General features: G+C 41.2%; 1 protein-coding gene across 1 annotated transcript in view; it reads right to left on the reverse strand.

The window, feature by feature from the left end:
* Positions 1 to 560: 560 nt before the first annotated feature.
* Positions 561 to 18,083, reverse strand: part of kcnn3 (potassium intermediate/small conductance calcium-activated channel, subfamily N, member 3) — a 44,721-nt gene continuing 27,198 nt past the window's right edge. The window contains exons 6-9 of the mRNA XM_023408887.2: positions 13,278 to 13,388; positions 6,141 to 6,268; positions 4,733 to 4,802; positions 561 to 3,806 (exon numbers count right to left, since the gene is read on the reverse strand). Coding sequence (XP_023264655.1) covers positions 3,384 to 3,806; positions 4,733 to 4,802; positions 6,141 to 6,268; positions 13,278 to 13,388 — 732 coding nt within the window. The 3' untranslated portion in view covers positions 561 to 3,383. The remainder of the gene's footprint in view (positions 3,807 to 4,732; positions 4,803 to 6,140; positions 6,269 to 13,277; positions 13,389 to 18,083) is intronic.

Genomic DNA, 18,083 nt, shown 5'->3' on the forward strand with positions numbered 1-18,083 from the left:
TTTCACAAATAGAAAACTGATTCTCAAATGTCTGTTTGACAATTGTAAATATCGGGAAGATATTCACAAATCCTTTTCATTTATCTGTAAATTAATTGAATGCATTCACAGATTATTTTTTATTTGTGGAGTTTGTTTGTGTATTTGCAAATCTGTTTCACATTTGTGAGATATTTCCGTGAATTTGCAAATTTATTTTTTGGATTTATTAGTGGAAGGGGTGTTTTATATTTACAGATTACACATTTACGGACGGATTGTCGATCTGTTCACACAAATAATATTGAAACAAATCTACCTCCATACTTTCTGTTCCGTGTGTTGGCCACAGTCACACACAGAGATATAGCCTAATCGTTTTACGGTTACAAAATGAATTGGATTGAATGAATATGAATAAGAGAGATGTCTACGATGTACAGCGTGAATTAAGAAAGTAAGAAGTGTTTTGTTTTTCAAAAGTATTGCACCAAACCAACCTCGCCATGTCAAGCACCGAAAAAAGAATAAAATAAATATAAAATAAAGTAACAGCAACACAGAAAAGATTGAAGCTGTAATGTTATAGATATATACTTTATTAATTCTCTCTGATAAAATAAAATTACAAAATAATTTCAACCTCAAACGGCACTTTCCTTGTTCATAATTATTTAACATATTGTTAATACATATATCATAATTGTCATGACGAATGAGAAGAATACTATAGTTTAATAATATTAGATATCAGCTATAACTGCGTTTAATCATAATGGTAGAAAAGACTAAGCAATACAAAGCTAGATTTCGTTAACATCATACTGTACAATATTCCAAGCGTATGTAATTCAGTATTCCGGCCACAGCGTGTCGCTATAAGACAGTTTTCGATATTGTCTCAAATGCAAGGGTAGGCTTGTCTCTCTTCCCATCACACCATTGTAATTCCTCTCAGATATACCTCTCTTTCTATGTTTTATTTATTTAATGAACAGCTGTTCCTGCATGGCCATTTATCCTTTATAAGGTTTATTTGTGTTCCCTTGTGTTCCTCCTTAGTCCACCTTGATCTGTTTTAAAGCAGTGAAGAGCAGTCCATGTACAGCACTGTAACAAGTCCATGCCCAGATTTTCACAGTTATTCCCTCAGAAATATTGTCAAGATATCTGCAACGCCTCCTGCTATCTTTTGTCCCCAGTGACAGCAGCGTTCCCTGCCTCTTATTGAAGTCCATTTAAGAGAGAGCACTTTGGTTGTCGAGGTGTGTGTCTGTTTGTGTGTGTGTGTGTGTGTGTGTGTGTGTGTGTGGGTGTGTGTGTGTGTGTGTGTTTGTGTGTGTTTGTGTGTGTTATCTGTGTGTATGTGTGTGTGGGTGTCTGTTCCTGTGTCTACATGGCAGTTTAAGTGGTCGAGCAAGCAAGAGTGTTTGAGTGTATTTCTTTACACAGAATACATTCATGATAACAGTGAGTAGTTTTGGGACTGCAAGCTTGAAAAAAAAGATGGCAGTAGGTAAGGTCTTCTTCCCATCATTCAGGGTCATAGACACAACCATACACTGTGAAAAAATATTAATCACATCAACTTATAATCACACAGTTAAATCATTGTAGGATTTTAAAGACAATTAAATTACTAGTGTAAAAATCTATATTTTAGTAACTATAACATTTTTTCTTCAGAAAATGGCAGAAAACAATAGAGAATACAGTATGTCATTCAATTTGACTCCACTGACTTCAGCCACATGAAAGCAAAAGACTAAGCAGATCACTTATTATTAATGGGTAAAGTTTTGATTTATATTGGTCTGCCTCTGGGCAGAAAGACTCTAGTAAATGTTTTAATAACATATAATGAGAAGACTCACTGAGTGTGGAGCATTAAGTTTGTGCAAAGCTCCGTGTTGTAGTTGCAATACCATCTTCAAAATAAATCAGCCAGATTGAAATGCCAATTTAATAAATGCTCGTGTTATAATCTAATCGTTCACCCAACCACCATCCCAGGTTCAACGCACTTGATACAACTATTAATTGTCCATTTTCTGAGGATTACATGAAAAATGTTCACAGAAATTAAACAAAATCTTAACTCTTTTCAAGTCTCATTTCAGTACAGCAAACCTACAAGTACACTTAAACATCAGTTCAACTTAATCTGTAAATCAGTAAATGCAGTAATTTATCCTGTTATAGTCGTGTTACGTTATTTTATCGTCTGCTTCTGTCTTCTTCATCACAAATAGATGTTATGATGACTCACGTCCCTCAGTATCATGTCATCTTCTTTCAGCTTGATTTGTGTGGTTCGGTGAACCGTTAACAATTCTCCCAACTGAGTAGTTAAAATGTCACAACTATTCTAAGTCTAAACTACTGCATTAGCTCACACCCACAAACGATAAAGTCGTTAGGATGAACATTTTTTACAGTGCGTCTACATTGCTTGGCAGTGCTCTGTGGAGATTGACAGTGCATTGAGTGCTTGGCAGTATAGGCTTTAGTATTATCTAATGGGCTGGTGCATTAATTTCTTTGTGTGAGTGGAAATAGGGCCTGCATTGTGAAAGATTGTGTATTTATGTTTGTGCTATGTTAACTTGTATTGCGTGGATGATGAGTCAATATAATTTATGTTTGCAAGTGTGTGTGTGTGCATGCGTGTGTGTGTGTGTGTGTGTGTGTGTGTGTGTGTGTGTGTGTGCAGTGCATGCCACTAGTTTTTTTTTTTCTTTAATCGTGGTCGTATTGATCGAACCTTCTGTTAAAGGGATGCTCGTTAACACACAATTAGCATTCAGATAGAAAATACATCATAAGGATAAAAAGTCATGGTCATTAATTCCTGATGAAGGGAGAGAGAGATTGGGAAAGGGGGGAAAGGAAAGACAGAGAGAAAGAGAGAAAGAGAGAGAGATACAGAGAATAAAAGGCCTTTTTCAGTAATTGGAGTGGATTCCATTTAGGAGCTCTGAGTTCATATAATTATTCCTCGTTATTTCTCCTCCTCTCTCCTTCCCCCTCCTCATCTTCTCTACCTCCATTTCTCACCCTCTTGACATCCTTCCTCCCCCTCACACCTTTTAGAGTCTCCATTTTATCTCCATTTTTCTTCTCCTTCCCATCGTCAATGAAAGCGCCCCAAAGTCCCTAACATGTCTCATCATTCATATTGGCCCTCCATCTTAATCCCATTATTTCTCCTCATAGTCCCATCCTCATCCGTCCCTCATGGCGCGTTAGTTTCAGAGGATCACCTCACATTTTTCTCCTCCTCCTCCCTCATTCCTCTTCTTTAGTCTGAAGTGAGAGGACTAACACAATCCCACCACCCCTCTCTCTCTCTCTCTCCCTGTTTTGTCCCCAGATTTGTCCTCTCCTGGTCCTCAGAGCTGTCTTCAGCAGCTTGAGGTGCAGGTGTTAGGGTTGGGACTAGCCTCCAGGCTCCCCTCTGGGCTCAGTGGTAGGGGTGAGAGAGGGGACTCCAAGGCCAAAGTAGGGACCTGGGCTGGGGGTGGTGCTGGAGCTGTGACCTGGACTAAAGAAACTGAAGCTGGGGCAGGGGTTAAAGAAGCTGCTGGGGACAGTGGGACCACAGCACCTCCTCCACCTCCTCCTCTTCCATCCCTTGCATCCCTCTCTCGCAGCAGGTGGACCAGGGCAGCGTGCTGGGCACTGAGGGTGGCTGAGAGGTGGGCAGGGAGGGCGTTGAAGCCGGCAGTGAGTTGCTCCACCCGCTGTTCCAGAGACAGCATCTGGCGCTCCAGGTCTTCGCTGCGGTCGTTGAGCTCTGACATCAGCTCATACATGACACTCTGCATCTATGGGAGGAGAGGAGAGGAGAGGAGAGTGGGAGATGACTCAGTGCACACAGAGTACTTTGAAGAGGGGAGACAGATTGCAAATATGTAAACAGGAGTATTGTGAGAGTTGCTTTATTAAAGCTTATTTAAAGAAAAATTCTTTTGGATTGTATGAGAGGAGACAGTAAAAGGCGTTAGAGAGTGATGTCAAAGTGGAGAGAGGGCAAACACGAGGCTAGGGGGGGAGCGAGTAACATACTGAGCAAGAGAAAATAATGTCCAAGTAGAAGCTGGAATGAAGAAGAGGCTGGAGGGAAGTCTTTATGTGGGTGTTATAATATTGTGAAGAAAGAGAGAATAAGAGACAGGAGAGGGAGAATGAAAGGAAGGCGGCAGAGTGTCCCTGCCTTGCGCATCCTGGTCTCCGTAACCATGGTAAACGCACAAGTGGCCAATTGAGATGGAGTTATTGAGATGGTATAATTGCAATATATTTTGTGTTAAAGCTATTGCTCCTTGGAAAGACACAAACAGACACACCTCACTCGATCTTTTTCTCAAGTCTCTATCTCATTCCCACTTCTCTTTCACAATCACATACACACACACTCACACATGTACACACATACACACGTGTGTGCTCACATTCTCACTTAGACACCCACATAGTAACAGAAAAACATGAGCACCCCCCTCCCCCCTCTCATTTCCTCCTCACTCTCTCTCACTCAGTCATCCCTGTTTCAAGACTTGTTCCGGTTGCTAGGCGACGCAATGCCACAGAAACGGGCAGGTCAGCATGGAAACGGAGGAATGTTGTGGTACATTTCGAGGGGCAAATGTTTTAAGTGTGTGTCCTACATAAATGAAAAGCACAGATGAGCGTGTCACCTGTGTGCGTGTGTGTATGTGTGTGTGTGTGTGTGTGTGTGTTTGTGTCTCACCTTTGAGAGGTCCACTAGTGTGTTGGCCTGATCACTGAGTTTCCTCTGCTCCATTTTCACACTGCGTAATCTGCAAACACACAAGTACACACATAAAATACACAAACACATACAAAGTTGATGAATACACAGTGGTCGGTCCAGAGAGCTAATCCCTCCGGGTCCAGACAACAACACCGTGGAGCGGTCACCTTGCCTACTTCAGCTTCATTTCTACCCGCAGTGTGCCGTCGGACATGAATGGACAAACACAGACAGCATACAGTGTCCTCTGAAACACCGTCATTTTGTAAATGCAGTTGAAAATATAAACAAGTTTAATATAGACTGAGATCTTAGGATCTAGAGTAAATGAATATGGTAGTTAATATTAAGAAACCTTCAGGGGAATAAGGCCTACAGGGAAATAAACTAAGGGCAATGAAATTAGATTAAAAAAAATAGAGCAGTTAGATACAATAAAATAAATCTGTGTTCAGTCCAATTAAAGATTGGACCTCGATGACTCTCAAAACACAATACAATAATTAATTAACTAAAGGCGTAATCTGTGTTATCATAAAACAAATCCTTTGGCTTCCTCCATTATAATGAGATGCAGGCTGATTTTATGAAGCTGCACCTCCAGAGAAACTTGCAGGTTTTTGAACTAGAAAATGTACTCATATCCCCATAAAATCAACCTGTGACTGTGTTCACAGACTCCGCCTCACATCCACAGTCTACATGCTTCAGGATTAGTTTGTCTATGTTACAATTTAAAGAGCCTGAGGTCTCTTGACTCTGGCTTTTGAAGACACTTGTTGTTCTCAAGCCTAGACTGAACTGCTCAAGATCAAAGGAGCAAACAACATTAAAGGGCCACTTAATTGTGATGCTAGACAGAGGACACACAAAAATCTCTTATCAAAGCAAGACTTTAACAAGGCATCCCCACACGTGGCCATTTAACATAACTAAACAATGCTATGGGAGAAATTAATTGCAATGTGTGATTAAGTTCTGCTGTATGTATTTCTACCATCAACAACACTCTTTAATACAGATGATATAATGATCAAATTGTCTCTAATAGTACACAATGCACTGATTATCCAGTCCCACAACTGTATTTGCCTGGAGTGAACCTGCCCTTTAGTAGATGATGATTCATTTTGTGTGTGTATGCGTGCGTGTATGTGTACATGTGTGTGTGTGTGTGTGCGTGTGTGTGTGTGTGTGTGTGTGTGTGTAGGGATTCATGCACTTTATCTGATTATCAACGTTGATTCAACCTGTGGGTGGATAGAAAGTACAGCTGATTTCAAAGGCTTCATCAGCTCAGCAGCACTGTTGTGTGCAAGTGATCCGTGCATGTGTATGTGTATGTATGTGCGTGTGTGTGGGTGCATGCGAGGTGTGGTCTCACTGATGTATAGCCTGGAGGAACTTCCGCTGGTGTTTGCGGACTCTGGAGTGGTCGATCTTCTTCATCAGCTTGGTGTGTTTGTAGATGAGCCAGGTCTCCCTCAGCACGTTAGCCGCCGCATTCTTTATCTGCTCCCAGACAATAAACACAAAAACACATACATACATATTGTTAGCAACAGGTAGCCCTTGGCAACTGAAGCAGGCAACAGGTTTGCCCATCCCTGTTCCCTTTCACTTCTTCCCTCCATCCTCCATTGTCTCCCTGCACAAAAAAAAAAAAACACTAAACCATCATTCTCTTCTTTAAGGCCGCCCTCATTCTGTGTCTCTCTCTACACACACCAGCTTGCTTGCCAATGCTTTTCATGCGTGCATAAACAGCTCTCTCCTTAGGGAGATTTGGCAATGAGAACCAACAGGAGTCTCTCCCTCACAGACACTTCTCCTTTCTCTTGGTCTGTCAATATTGCCACATTATATCTGAGAGTAACTCAAACGGGCCACCATTATCTTGGCTAGGGGAAAGTAATTCAGCACAGTACCACAGCAGTTCATTAAGACCAGTGCTCTTCCATTTAATTATGACAACAACAGAGAGAAACAACAGTGGCATGAGTCGCTGCTCTTAAACTAGCTGTCACAGACAATCCTCAACTCTGCAGAAGAGACACATTAGAGAAAAAGCCTATGTAATGATGTTCACTTATGGAAAGCTTGATAGCCATCAGAGTCAGCAGTAGGATGGTAATTCTCCCTTTTAGTGGTCAGACATTGACATCAGATGCTTTCAGTTTGTATCACCTAAATATGAGATTGCTGTGACTGAATGAAAAACAGATTCAAAATGTCAGTGTAGGCTTCAGGTCAATGATCAGGATTCTTTTACATTCATTTATATCCATATCTGCTCCTGTATGTTTCATGTACTGTATATCTCCATAGGTTGCTATGTAATTACAACACAGGGGTCTGACACCCAGCGCAGAAAGCGCGGGTGGATACCATAGAAAGGGAGAAGGGAGAGAGAATCTCTAAGGACATAAATTGAATGAGAGACTTCAAAGAGATGCTGAGCACTGAACAAAGAACAATTATACCCCCGTCTGAGGAGCACAAAAGACCCCAGCAGCTTGGCTAATCAGCACCCATCCACCGCAGTCAAGGACTGCTCACACACATACACGCCTACACATACACACATGCAGACATACACACAGTATTGGCTACAGATGAAGAGTAGGAGGCCCTGGGTCTTGCAGATGTGTTTTCAATGACACAAAGGAAGTCAAACCAAAAAGTGATAATCTAACATAATGTAGGTAATATATAAGGCCCCTCCAGGAGCTTGAGTCATACAGCTAACTTGCCATATTACCACTCAATCTTAATGACAGTTCAGCATCACAAATTCTATTAATTCTTAACCTTTATACAGTGTGTTTGCTGATAAGACATAGTATGTAAATCTCATGTGAATAAGCTAAAGGAAAAATATTCATGTTTCATTCACAAGCCATGACAAATGGGATTTGGAAGTAAGTCTAGGGTTGCAGTATGAGGTAAACTCTACTATCCCATGTTCCTCTGAGGCTCATACCCCAGTGTGTATCAATAGGATTACAGAACTCCCATCCATGTAGCAAAGACAGGCACTGACAGAGCTGCAAAGACCCTACAGAGGCATCACAACCTTGGCATGTCAGCAGTGGGCCTACAGGCACGAATGTCAACATCACTGTTAATATCTTGATGGCAGTGTTGCATTTTTTTTTTTAGATAAACATTATAACATGAAATTCAAATTTCACAAATTGCATAAATTGTTGGAAAGGATATTTGGAACCAGTGACAGTGAGTAAAGAGTTAATTTGTCTGGATTATGTTTGAACAAAACACAGTTCCTCTAGTTTTAATCACAGGCCAGGTTACTGAAGAGCACATTTAATACCCCTCATATCTACAGGCCCATTGGTAAATTGATATGTCAAATCCTATTTATCCGCTGATTAATCACTGCAGGGTGAGTGAAACATGATGGATGATGGCATGTTGTGTCTGTCGGGCCGGCTCACTCGTGTAAGTTTTCACACAAACTTCTAACATCTGTCCAGCTGTGCACAGTGAGCCTGTTACACCTCTTCAGGCCATTTAATTAGATGACGCTAAAGCTTCGCCCTTCATTCAAATCTTCGAAACTGCTTCACATGTAAATAACAGGGAACGATAATACCGGACTGTTTGTATTTTACAGTTAATTCCCCTGCACCACACTCTTGATTTTACTTCCACTCTCCACCTGGGAGTTGATGTAGAAACTAGAGGCAAAGACGGCAAACTCCATTAACAGGAATAAAAGACCCAACATGGACTGCTAAGAATACTCCACGAGAAGCCAAACGACAGCAGCAGCAACCGTTCCTGGACCATATGGCATGTACTTGGGCAACCATGTTGGTGCCATATGGCTGGTTTGGGTCAAAGAGCTGTTCTGGCTGCTCCCCCTACATGCACACCTTATGCCAGGTACATGTGAAATCTGTTAAGACAAGGGGTTTCCACATCTCGTCATGTTGGGCAGTTGATGACATATTGTGGAGAACAAATCAATCAGTACAAACAGAGATATTATAAACAGGTCATTACAGACATTACAGATACTAGTACTAATTACAGTACCATAATAACCTTTTTTTTTCAAATAAGCATGAACTCAGATAAATAAATGTTGATATCATGGTGTAAAAAATAAGAATGAATGCTGAAACATCATTTTATGTTTGGACTGAAAAAAAAGATAAAAAAAACAAAACAAAAAAAAAAACTGGATTGTTTTTGCTTCATTTTTCATAGGGAAATGTTTTTCTAACATCAGATAAAAAGCAGAGGCGCCTGACCCTCCCAACCCAGTAGGGCCTTAACGACCTGTGTATGCAATTAGTAATTATGCACTGTGGTGCTAGAGATACAATGGTGTTTTCCAGAAGAGCAGAGAACATAAACAAACAGGCCAATTACCTTGGCAACAACCTCTCACCTCACCCATGTGCCACGGCGTCACGCGGCCTTACCTGCTCTGACCTTCCACTCACAGGCATGGTGACAAAGGGAAGAGACAAGTCTCTCACACACAAACATGCACGCACGTACGCACACACACACGCACGCACGTACGCACACAGACACACACACACACACACACACACACACACACACAGGCAGACAGACAAACATGGCCACATATCCACGAATGCATACAAACAAAAGAACAAAAATCACCGTACTAACGTCTGAAGCAAAAGCTGAGGGTTTCACTCAAGGATCAAACACATTAATGAGGATTCAGACAACATTTCTTAGAATTTAAATAATAATCGGCTTCCACTCGTGGTTTTATACATATTTTGTCTCCTGAATGAGGTTATTTGCTACACAACACCCACAGCACACCATGGAAAATCTTCATGAATTCAGACACTGCTCCATTAAAGGGAAGAGTACACTCAGGTTCAATTGGTAACAAGTGAAAAGCATCAGAGACATGTGTAAATGCATCCATTGTGTGTCAAATAAATTTTTGTCACTGTCACAATACGTCTACACTAATAAGGATCCATCTGGTTTGCGTGTGAATTAAAAGGCTGTCAGAAGAGGAGTTATTTTTACTGTGTGGGGTGAAAGCTAGCTAAGGAGGAATCTTCGGGGGTTAGATTGCTCCCATTTGGCTGGTGGTGTAAACATTGGAAGGCATTGCAGCACCTCCTCCTTGGCCAGAGCCCAGAGTGCACTCTGAATAATCAGAGAGGGCGAAGCTCTGAATATGCCACAGGGACTTCTGAAAGTGCTCGGAATTAACCAATGGTCGAACGTGGAGGCAGAATACACATTCAGAGTGCAAATTTATAGAAAGACCTAATGTGTTCAACTCTTGCAACACATTTTAATACGCTTGAAATAAAAGCACTGACCTCAGAAACAGACTCTGCCAGCCGTATTCACACAGTCAATAGGCTTACTGCTTCAATGAGTGGCATTTAATTGACATCATAGTGCCGTCAAAAAGGAAAGAGACACCACTCCACTGCACCGACTTAGCGCCTACAGTAAGTGTGTCCTGCTTTTTCAGTGTCGAGAGCGCTCTGTGAATGTGCTGCCCAATATTCTGGCCAGATGGACTTCCAGCAGAGCTCTGCATTAACCAGTACTTCTGCATGGAAAAACAGTAAACTGCAACCGGGGTGCCAGCCTTTTAAACACACCTTTAAACACTCTGCATCAGGACAACAAGCCCTGGCATCAAACATGAGCAATTAAACCTCACACACATGGTCGACTTATAGGGGCTATGTTAACTGTTATTTAATTAACATCCGTGTTAATCCTATCAAAGGGAGAGGAACACTGCACTTCAGTGAACTTTGCATGAAAATTAACCCTGTGCATTGAACTTCGAAACGATGTCTTTAAAGCACATCATCCTCCCCTGATAAGGTTATTCGGTCTGCGCCACACAAGATTTCAGGATTTCAACTTCAGTCTTGTCGGATGTGTTGAAAATGTGAGCCAAAGATGAAAGTGGAGAAGACTAAAATGATATAAAGTGAATATATTTTGAAGTATGTTGAAGTATGTGTCAGACAGTGTCAAAAGTACCACACACATTTGGACTACAAATGATCTGTGTGGTACACGGATGTCTGAGGAAAAGTTTATTTTGCTGTGTGCTTTAGAAGTTAGTTTGCTTGCAGATTTATCAGCCTGGCTCTGCACTCTTTAGGCGCTGGTGGGCAACAATACCCACCTCCTCTTTTCTTTTTTCTTTTTTTTTTTTAAACACCACATGTGTAGAGATAAGATAAGATACTAGAAAGACAGTCCACTGGCTAACAGCTTCACTGATTGGCATTTAAATGACATTCTTCTTCAAAGGGAAGGAAACACCATTTCACTGAAGTAGAAAATCAGTGTGTGTGTGTGTGTGTGTGTGTGTGTGTGTGTGTGTGTGTGTGTGTGTGTGCTTTTCTGTCTATTCATGTGCAGGTGTGTGTGTGCACATATGATGATGGCAGGATGTAGAGTCTATCGTTGCATTATTCATTCTAAAGCCTTAAGTGATTGTATTCTCTTGTTACGAAGATATGGCAGAGAATGGTCCCAGCCATGTAAATCAATGTACATACAACAGCTTCAAGTATTGGTCTCTCAGTAATAGAGGGCAGGAGACAATCACCACTGCATAAACCGGAGACCCTTTGAAGCGGATGTCACCAAGCAGCACGCTGTTGAACAAAAGTGCTGAATGGCACTTCCTTTACTTGATGACTGTCTTTGATAAGATTGTGATTTTATGGATTGGGGAATAAATTAACTGAAAGATTTATGGCATCCCTTTTTTCTCTATTCAAGAGCTGATAACATGTCAAGAGCATCAGTTTCATATATATATATATATATATATATATATATATATAAATATATATTATAATAAATGGAATTGCATTGCAATGACTTTAAGTTACAAAAAATATTATTTTCTCTTTACAAATTAAATACTTAAAGAACATGATGTGAATTTCTAGAATTCCAGTGATTCCCAAGGGGTTTGTGGAAAGGTTGTGAGCTAGCTCATTTAATTTGAAAAAAAAAAACTGATTGGATTTAAAATATATACACGTCAATATGTGTATTTAACAGCAAAATAAAGTTAGTTTAGGCTGGTCTTTAGCTTACTTTACAGTCACAATACACAATAACCATCTATGATAACTGAACTGCACAGCACAGATTGGGTTTTTTGCCCACTTGGGCTACTTTATCTTTAATTGGGTGAGTAAAACTTGATTTGGGTCAGGGTGATATCCATCCATCCATCCATCCATCCATCCATCTACTATCATCTACATCTACTATCCAGTAGTTGATGAGTTATTTCAGTCTGGACCAAAGTAGTTGACAAACAGCCTGACAGGCAGACACTGCCCTCCCTAGACCCATGTTGCAAAAAAATAAAAAAATAAAAAAATAAAGAGACAACAGCGGAATATGACAATTCCAAGATCATTATGTCTCACATTAAAAATAATTGTAACAACTTTTGTATAATTGATAGTGTTAAATAATATCAAGTTTAAAATCCTTTAAATTGGTAGTACGTCAGACAAAAGCATTGGGATTCCAGATTGTAAGTAATGCACATGGAAATACTGACAGAACCACACACACACACACACACACACACACACACACACACACACACACACACACACACACACACACACACAGTTAGAGGTGTTAAATGTCTTGTGAAAACACCCTCTGGCTGACCTGGCCAGAGTTTGCAGGAAGATGAGGTGAGAGCCTGGCTCCAATAGAGACAGAGTGATCTGGCTCCTCTGTCGATATTTTATCCACGCTGAAATTATTGATCACCCAACCCCGTTCAGTCACCCAGATATCCTGCTGCCATAATGTACCCTACATATTTGATATGGGAGCTATTTTTAAAACTTGGGTCTTTCAACTGTATGAAAAATTGAAAAGAACTGGAGGAGGGAGGGAGTGAGAGATGGAGGGAAGGAGGAGGGGAAAAAGAGGAAGGAGAGGAGAGAAGATGACAGAGAGAAAGAGAGAAAGAGAGAGAAAGGGATTTACTGTAAGAGAGACAAATGTCAGAGGAGAGGGGAGGTGGGAGAAAGGAGGGATGGCCAAGTTGGAAGAAAGAGATTGGAGACAGAAAGAAAGAGAGAGACTGTAAATGAGGGAGCAGAACAGGGAGAGCGAGAAAGAAATGACCTTTTATTGCCTTCACTCACTCAAATAACATGGCACTCTGTCACAACAAAACACTGTGACACTGTGATGTACTAGTTGGGGAGGGTGAAGGAGGGGCAGTGAAAGGACAAGCCATTTAACCGGGCTCTCAACCACCTTTTCTCCAAACCAGAGGTAATCCTAACCTGTAGTGCAAAATCCCCCGAAAGAACGCTCACACATTAACGCTGGACTTTTACAAATTACAGCTCTGTATGAGGCCCAATTAGAATGTGCACTTTCTTTTACAAATTATAGTTTTGCTTGATCTCTGCAACAGTACGACATTCTCATTCACACCACCGACACCACACAAGCCTTTACACACCCGCTTGGTGAGCTGCGTGTCCATCATGAAGTTGTGTACGTGTTTCTCGGCCTTGGTCAGCTCCAGCTTCCTCGCTACCACGGCAACCACCAGAGCCGTACAGCCCGCACCCTGAGAGAAGGAGGGAGGGAGGGAGGAGGACGAGAGAAGAGAGCACTGAGTCAGTCAGTACAGAGGAGGAATTGGTAAATCAGTGGCTTTTGGCCGCAGAATTAGCCCAGATGATTGAAGGGAGCGAGGACAAATATGAGGAAGGGAGCCGCGCGACAGAAGGAGAAGTGAAAGGGAGAGAGGAGAGGATTAGGAGGGATAGCTCCGTTCCAGAACCACATTTCCTCATGTTAAGAGGCAAGCCAAGTCTATTTTCACTTCCAATCCATCTGGTGTGAGATCCCTTCTATATTGCCTCTATATGTAGCTGAAAAAAATGCCCCTTATAGATACAAAAACACATGAAAGATTGACACTCCCTCATTTCATTTAATTACATACTGTCAATCTGAATTACATGGTGTCAGTCTTCCTCCTGTCACCGGAGGTTTGAGGTCTGCAGTTAGTGTAAAAGTGTAAAACACAGATCGGTTCGTCCGCATTCCAGCTTGACCCACATGAGACATATGGCAAATTCATTTGGGAGAGAGTGACAGTAGTCTCTCAACCAGAAAGACATGCTTGAGAGGAGAAGAGGAGCAGGAACACGGGGAGGAAGGCAGACTTAATTAACTTTCAGATTAGACACTGTTTTCAATGGGGCTGTTGAGTGCTCACAGGTTCCTCTGAAGGGGCAGGCACCGAGAGGAAAAACAGGGAGAGGGGAAGAAAAGATAAAGAGAGTGAAGAGCTATGAGTAAATATAAATGGGGAATGAAGGAAACATGGAGGGAGGGATGAGTGCAGGAGGCAAGGGTGTGTGCATGGAATAGGAGGAGAGAAAGATGGAGAAGAAGGCAATGTTAATGAGGTCACATATCTGATAAGTAATGAATTAAGATTAAGAGTGTTTAATGAAAATGTATGAGTGCGCTTCCTCTCTGCTTGTGAGTTTGTGCAACTCACAGTGGGAGAGAGAGGGAGAGATATAAGGGGAGGAACATAGTTAGAGAGCGTGAGCGAGAGCGAAGGAGCATGCAACATTTTCAAGCATGTAGGAAATAGCCAAGACTTCATTGTGCACACTCTTGAACGATAAGACAGGTTTGCCAAAAATAACTTTGGCTGGGTTCAGTAAAATGTAACGCACAAACAGGCATTAGTGCCCACGTCTATACACTCATCCACTCTATTTGTGTTTATTCAAAAACTATGAATAAAATATGATGAGAGCCGATGGAAAACCCTTCGAACATTCATACATGTCTGTACTTTAGGGAAAAGAGACCTCTATGAACTGCTACGGAACAGTATGTACATGTGCAGTTCCTCGTGCATGTACCCAGCTGTGTGTGTGCGTGTTTCGTTTGCCGGTGTGTTCAAAATTGTCCTCCTCGGTCAGAAACAGTGGGGCGCTGATAGGTTTGTCAAGGTAGGTTTGTGTATATGTACATGCATGTACTAGGGAGTGTGTGCATATGTGTGTGTGTGTGTGTGTGTGTGTGTGTGTATATGAGAGTTTGTTTGCGTATACGCCCGCCTTCATCTGATTCCAGCAGGGTTTCCACAAAGTGACACGGCTGATGATGGCTGTGCTGCTGTGATTTGTTTCATACGCCTGGGTGTTTCCCTCGCTCCCTCCACTTCAGCGCAGCCATCTACCTAGCTGTCGGAAAAAGGGGGGTTCACCTATATCTGTGCTTCTGTGTAATATCCACACACTCCAGGTAAAAAACTGCATCTTTTAGTTTCATGCAAAAGAACAGGGGAAAACGGTTTACCAACCAGGTCAGTAGGAAGATGTAGAGGAAAAGAGGGGAAGACGTTACAGCATAAAAAAAGATTCCTTTGCTCAATTAGTGTGCACAAAACAAGCACTTAGAGGCAGAAAGAGCACAAAAAGGTTTGAAATTGTAGCTACTCTGCATCTCTTTAACCTGACGACTGATCCAGAATCACAAGAAGCTGCAGGAAATGGAACAAAAACACAAACACACATTCATACAGTAACACTTTACTTTAAACCCCCCGTTTAGCATTTCTAAACAGAACGGAACATAAATAACAGTAGCTGTACACAGACAGGAGGACAATTGAAGATATTTGCCAACAACTGTAACTTCTCCTATGAAGACATATTTTGCATCATTATAGCAGCAATGTTTTACCATATTGTCATCTGTCATCTGTTTATATAGCAGCCTCCACTTACGGGTGTCCACAGGGGAGTTTTAGCTGTTGACAACTACATTAATCAACACTTATATGTAAAACCACATGTATTCTTATAAACCACTGATTGAATGTTTATATGCTTCTTATAGATGCTAAATAGTTAAAGTATAGTGTTACCATTCATAACAAAATGCATGAATGAAGATACAAGTGCAAATGATACACATATGCACACACACATGAATTGAAATATGTGATTTGCTTTATATTAGACAACATACATGCTGCCTGTATTTAAACATAGTAGTCTACCCTACCATAATCCACCTACCCACACAGACACATGAAAGCATGCACATATACACACTAACACCTGGCACACCCCCAGGTAGCCTCGGGGCAGTGGTATAATCCAACACTGTTGGCCTTCATGTGTTGTCATAGTAACAACGGGGGGAGAATTTCTCCTATAGAAACTCATTACAGTAATTCTCCACAAAGACGAAAAATAATATCCTGTTCTATGCCCTCGACCTGTCACCCCTGCACCCCTCTCTCCTTTTTAAAAAAAAAAATCTTCTTTTCACTTTCACCTCCACGCTGTTTTCCCACGACCTGCCGCGCCCGCTCTCCCTCACGAACGGCATACGTCACCTTTCTCTTTCTACCTGCAGCCTCGCTCCTTCTCTGATGATCAACGAAAATAAACCACTTTGAACACTCTGAAGAGTGTAGCGAGAGTGTGTTTGTGTGTAGTGACAGGGGAGGAGAGTGTGTGTGGGAGTCATACTAAGAGTGTATGTCAAGCTCTGTGTTAGCGTTGTGTGGAGGATGCAGTCTGCAGCAGTGGGCTTGGGACGACTGTGTATCCACCCCCTGTTTTGTGTCTTTGTGTGTGTTAACATTTCAATGAGAGTTGCACTCTAAACACTAAAACACTGATTGGATGATTCACCCGGCAAATTGGGGATTTGTGTGTGTCTTTGTGAAAGTGCATGTTTATTCAAACTAATACAGTTAAGAAAGTATGTGAGCTGGCAAATGCAGAGAGGCTGGACAGAGAGAAGATGAAATAACACACATGTATGTTTTGGGAGTTTTGGGGAAGTTTTAAGTTTAAGTTTAAACTAGTGAGAAATATAATTTTCAAAACACCACAGATATAAACATCAGAGAAACTAAAGGAAAAGGTGAATGGAGTTCTGATGTTGTTGTCCCTCTCTTGGGTTTTCTTGAACCATCATCCAGCTGTCATGAAATAACATCTCACTGGCTTCAATATTCAGCCAAGGTCGGTGCTGCTTGACCTCAGGGGCACTTTAGAAAACACACTCAACTCAAGTGGAAAAACTAGCAGACATGCAAGCGTGTAAATGTAATACAGAAGACTATTAATAATAAAATTTAGAAATTTTACCAGCTTATAATCTTATTTTCTTGATGATATTAACAAAATTCAGGATTTTAAAATCACTCAACCATTGGTCACATTATCACATCTTAACATGCATCTGGACTCATCTGAACACTGTTTAGAGTGGGAAGTGCCGTGCCGCTCTTCCTTTGTATGAACACACTACCTTTATTTTATAACCCATTCAACAAAGCTCAACTATGCTACTGGAATTCTTTTCTGGCTTAAAACATAAAACGAACAAAAAATGGCATTCCTGCCATAATTCATTTAACCCTTGTATTGTCTTCACTTTTGGGACCCTCTGGTATCCCTCGGGTCAAATTGACCCGGGACATAATTGCGGTTTTAAAAACAATTCTGAAATAAAATTTTACTTCATAATTCATCAACATTTATTGTCTTTATCTCAATTTCAACCAATAGAGATAACATATATGTTTAATGATTGCAATCAGTCTCTACTAGAACATAATTAACATTGGAAGTGTGATTCGTTTTTTTGCCATAAGGTTATAATTGATGTTAAAAATCCACTTTAACTTTAGACTTGGGTGTCATAAATCATGCTTATCTTGGAAAAAATGAAGTGAGACAATGTTTTGATTTTCATTATTTTGAATGCAAACTCTCCATCCCTGTGTAGAGTGCTCATGAGCACCACATTTTTTCCTTTTTTTGGTATGTAAGATACCAGGACAGTGTTGGCCGTGAACATAAAGCTGGAGCAATGGACTGGCCTTTTCTTCACAGTTAGAACCTCAGGTGGGAGCTCTGTCCTATTTTTCCAGATTGTTCCAATCATTGTCAGCTTTCTTTTGAGAAGCTCCTGTCCCAGGTTGTACGACGTGTAAAAATTAATTGTCGCAGGTAATGTTGTGGCCACTGAGGCCTTGTGACATATCTAGCACCAGTCGTGTCCCCTGCTTTCTTTCAGCAGCTCCTCCTTCTGGCTTCCCTGTATAAATTTGCATGTTACATGCATAAGCTGAAACAGCATCACAGGCAGCCCAGATTTTGATGCCATACCTTACTGGTTTTGAGGGCATATACTGCCTGAAAGGGCAGAGGCCTCTAAACCCCACAAGCCGTTCGTCCACAGTTACATTGGGCCCAGGGTTGTAAAG

This window comes from Seriola lalandi, unplaced genomic scaffold (genome assembly GCF_002814215.2).
Source record: "Seriola lalandi dorsalis isolate HSWRI2012SDOR001 ecotype SW California unplaced genomic scaffold, Sedor1 jcf7180002054376, whole genome shotgun sequence".
NCBI lineage: Eukaryota > Metazoa > Chordata > Actinopteri > Carangiformes > Carangidae > Seriola > Seriola lalandi.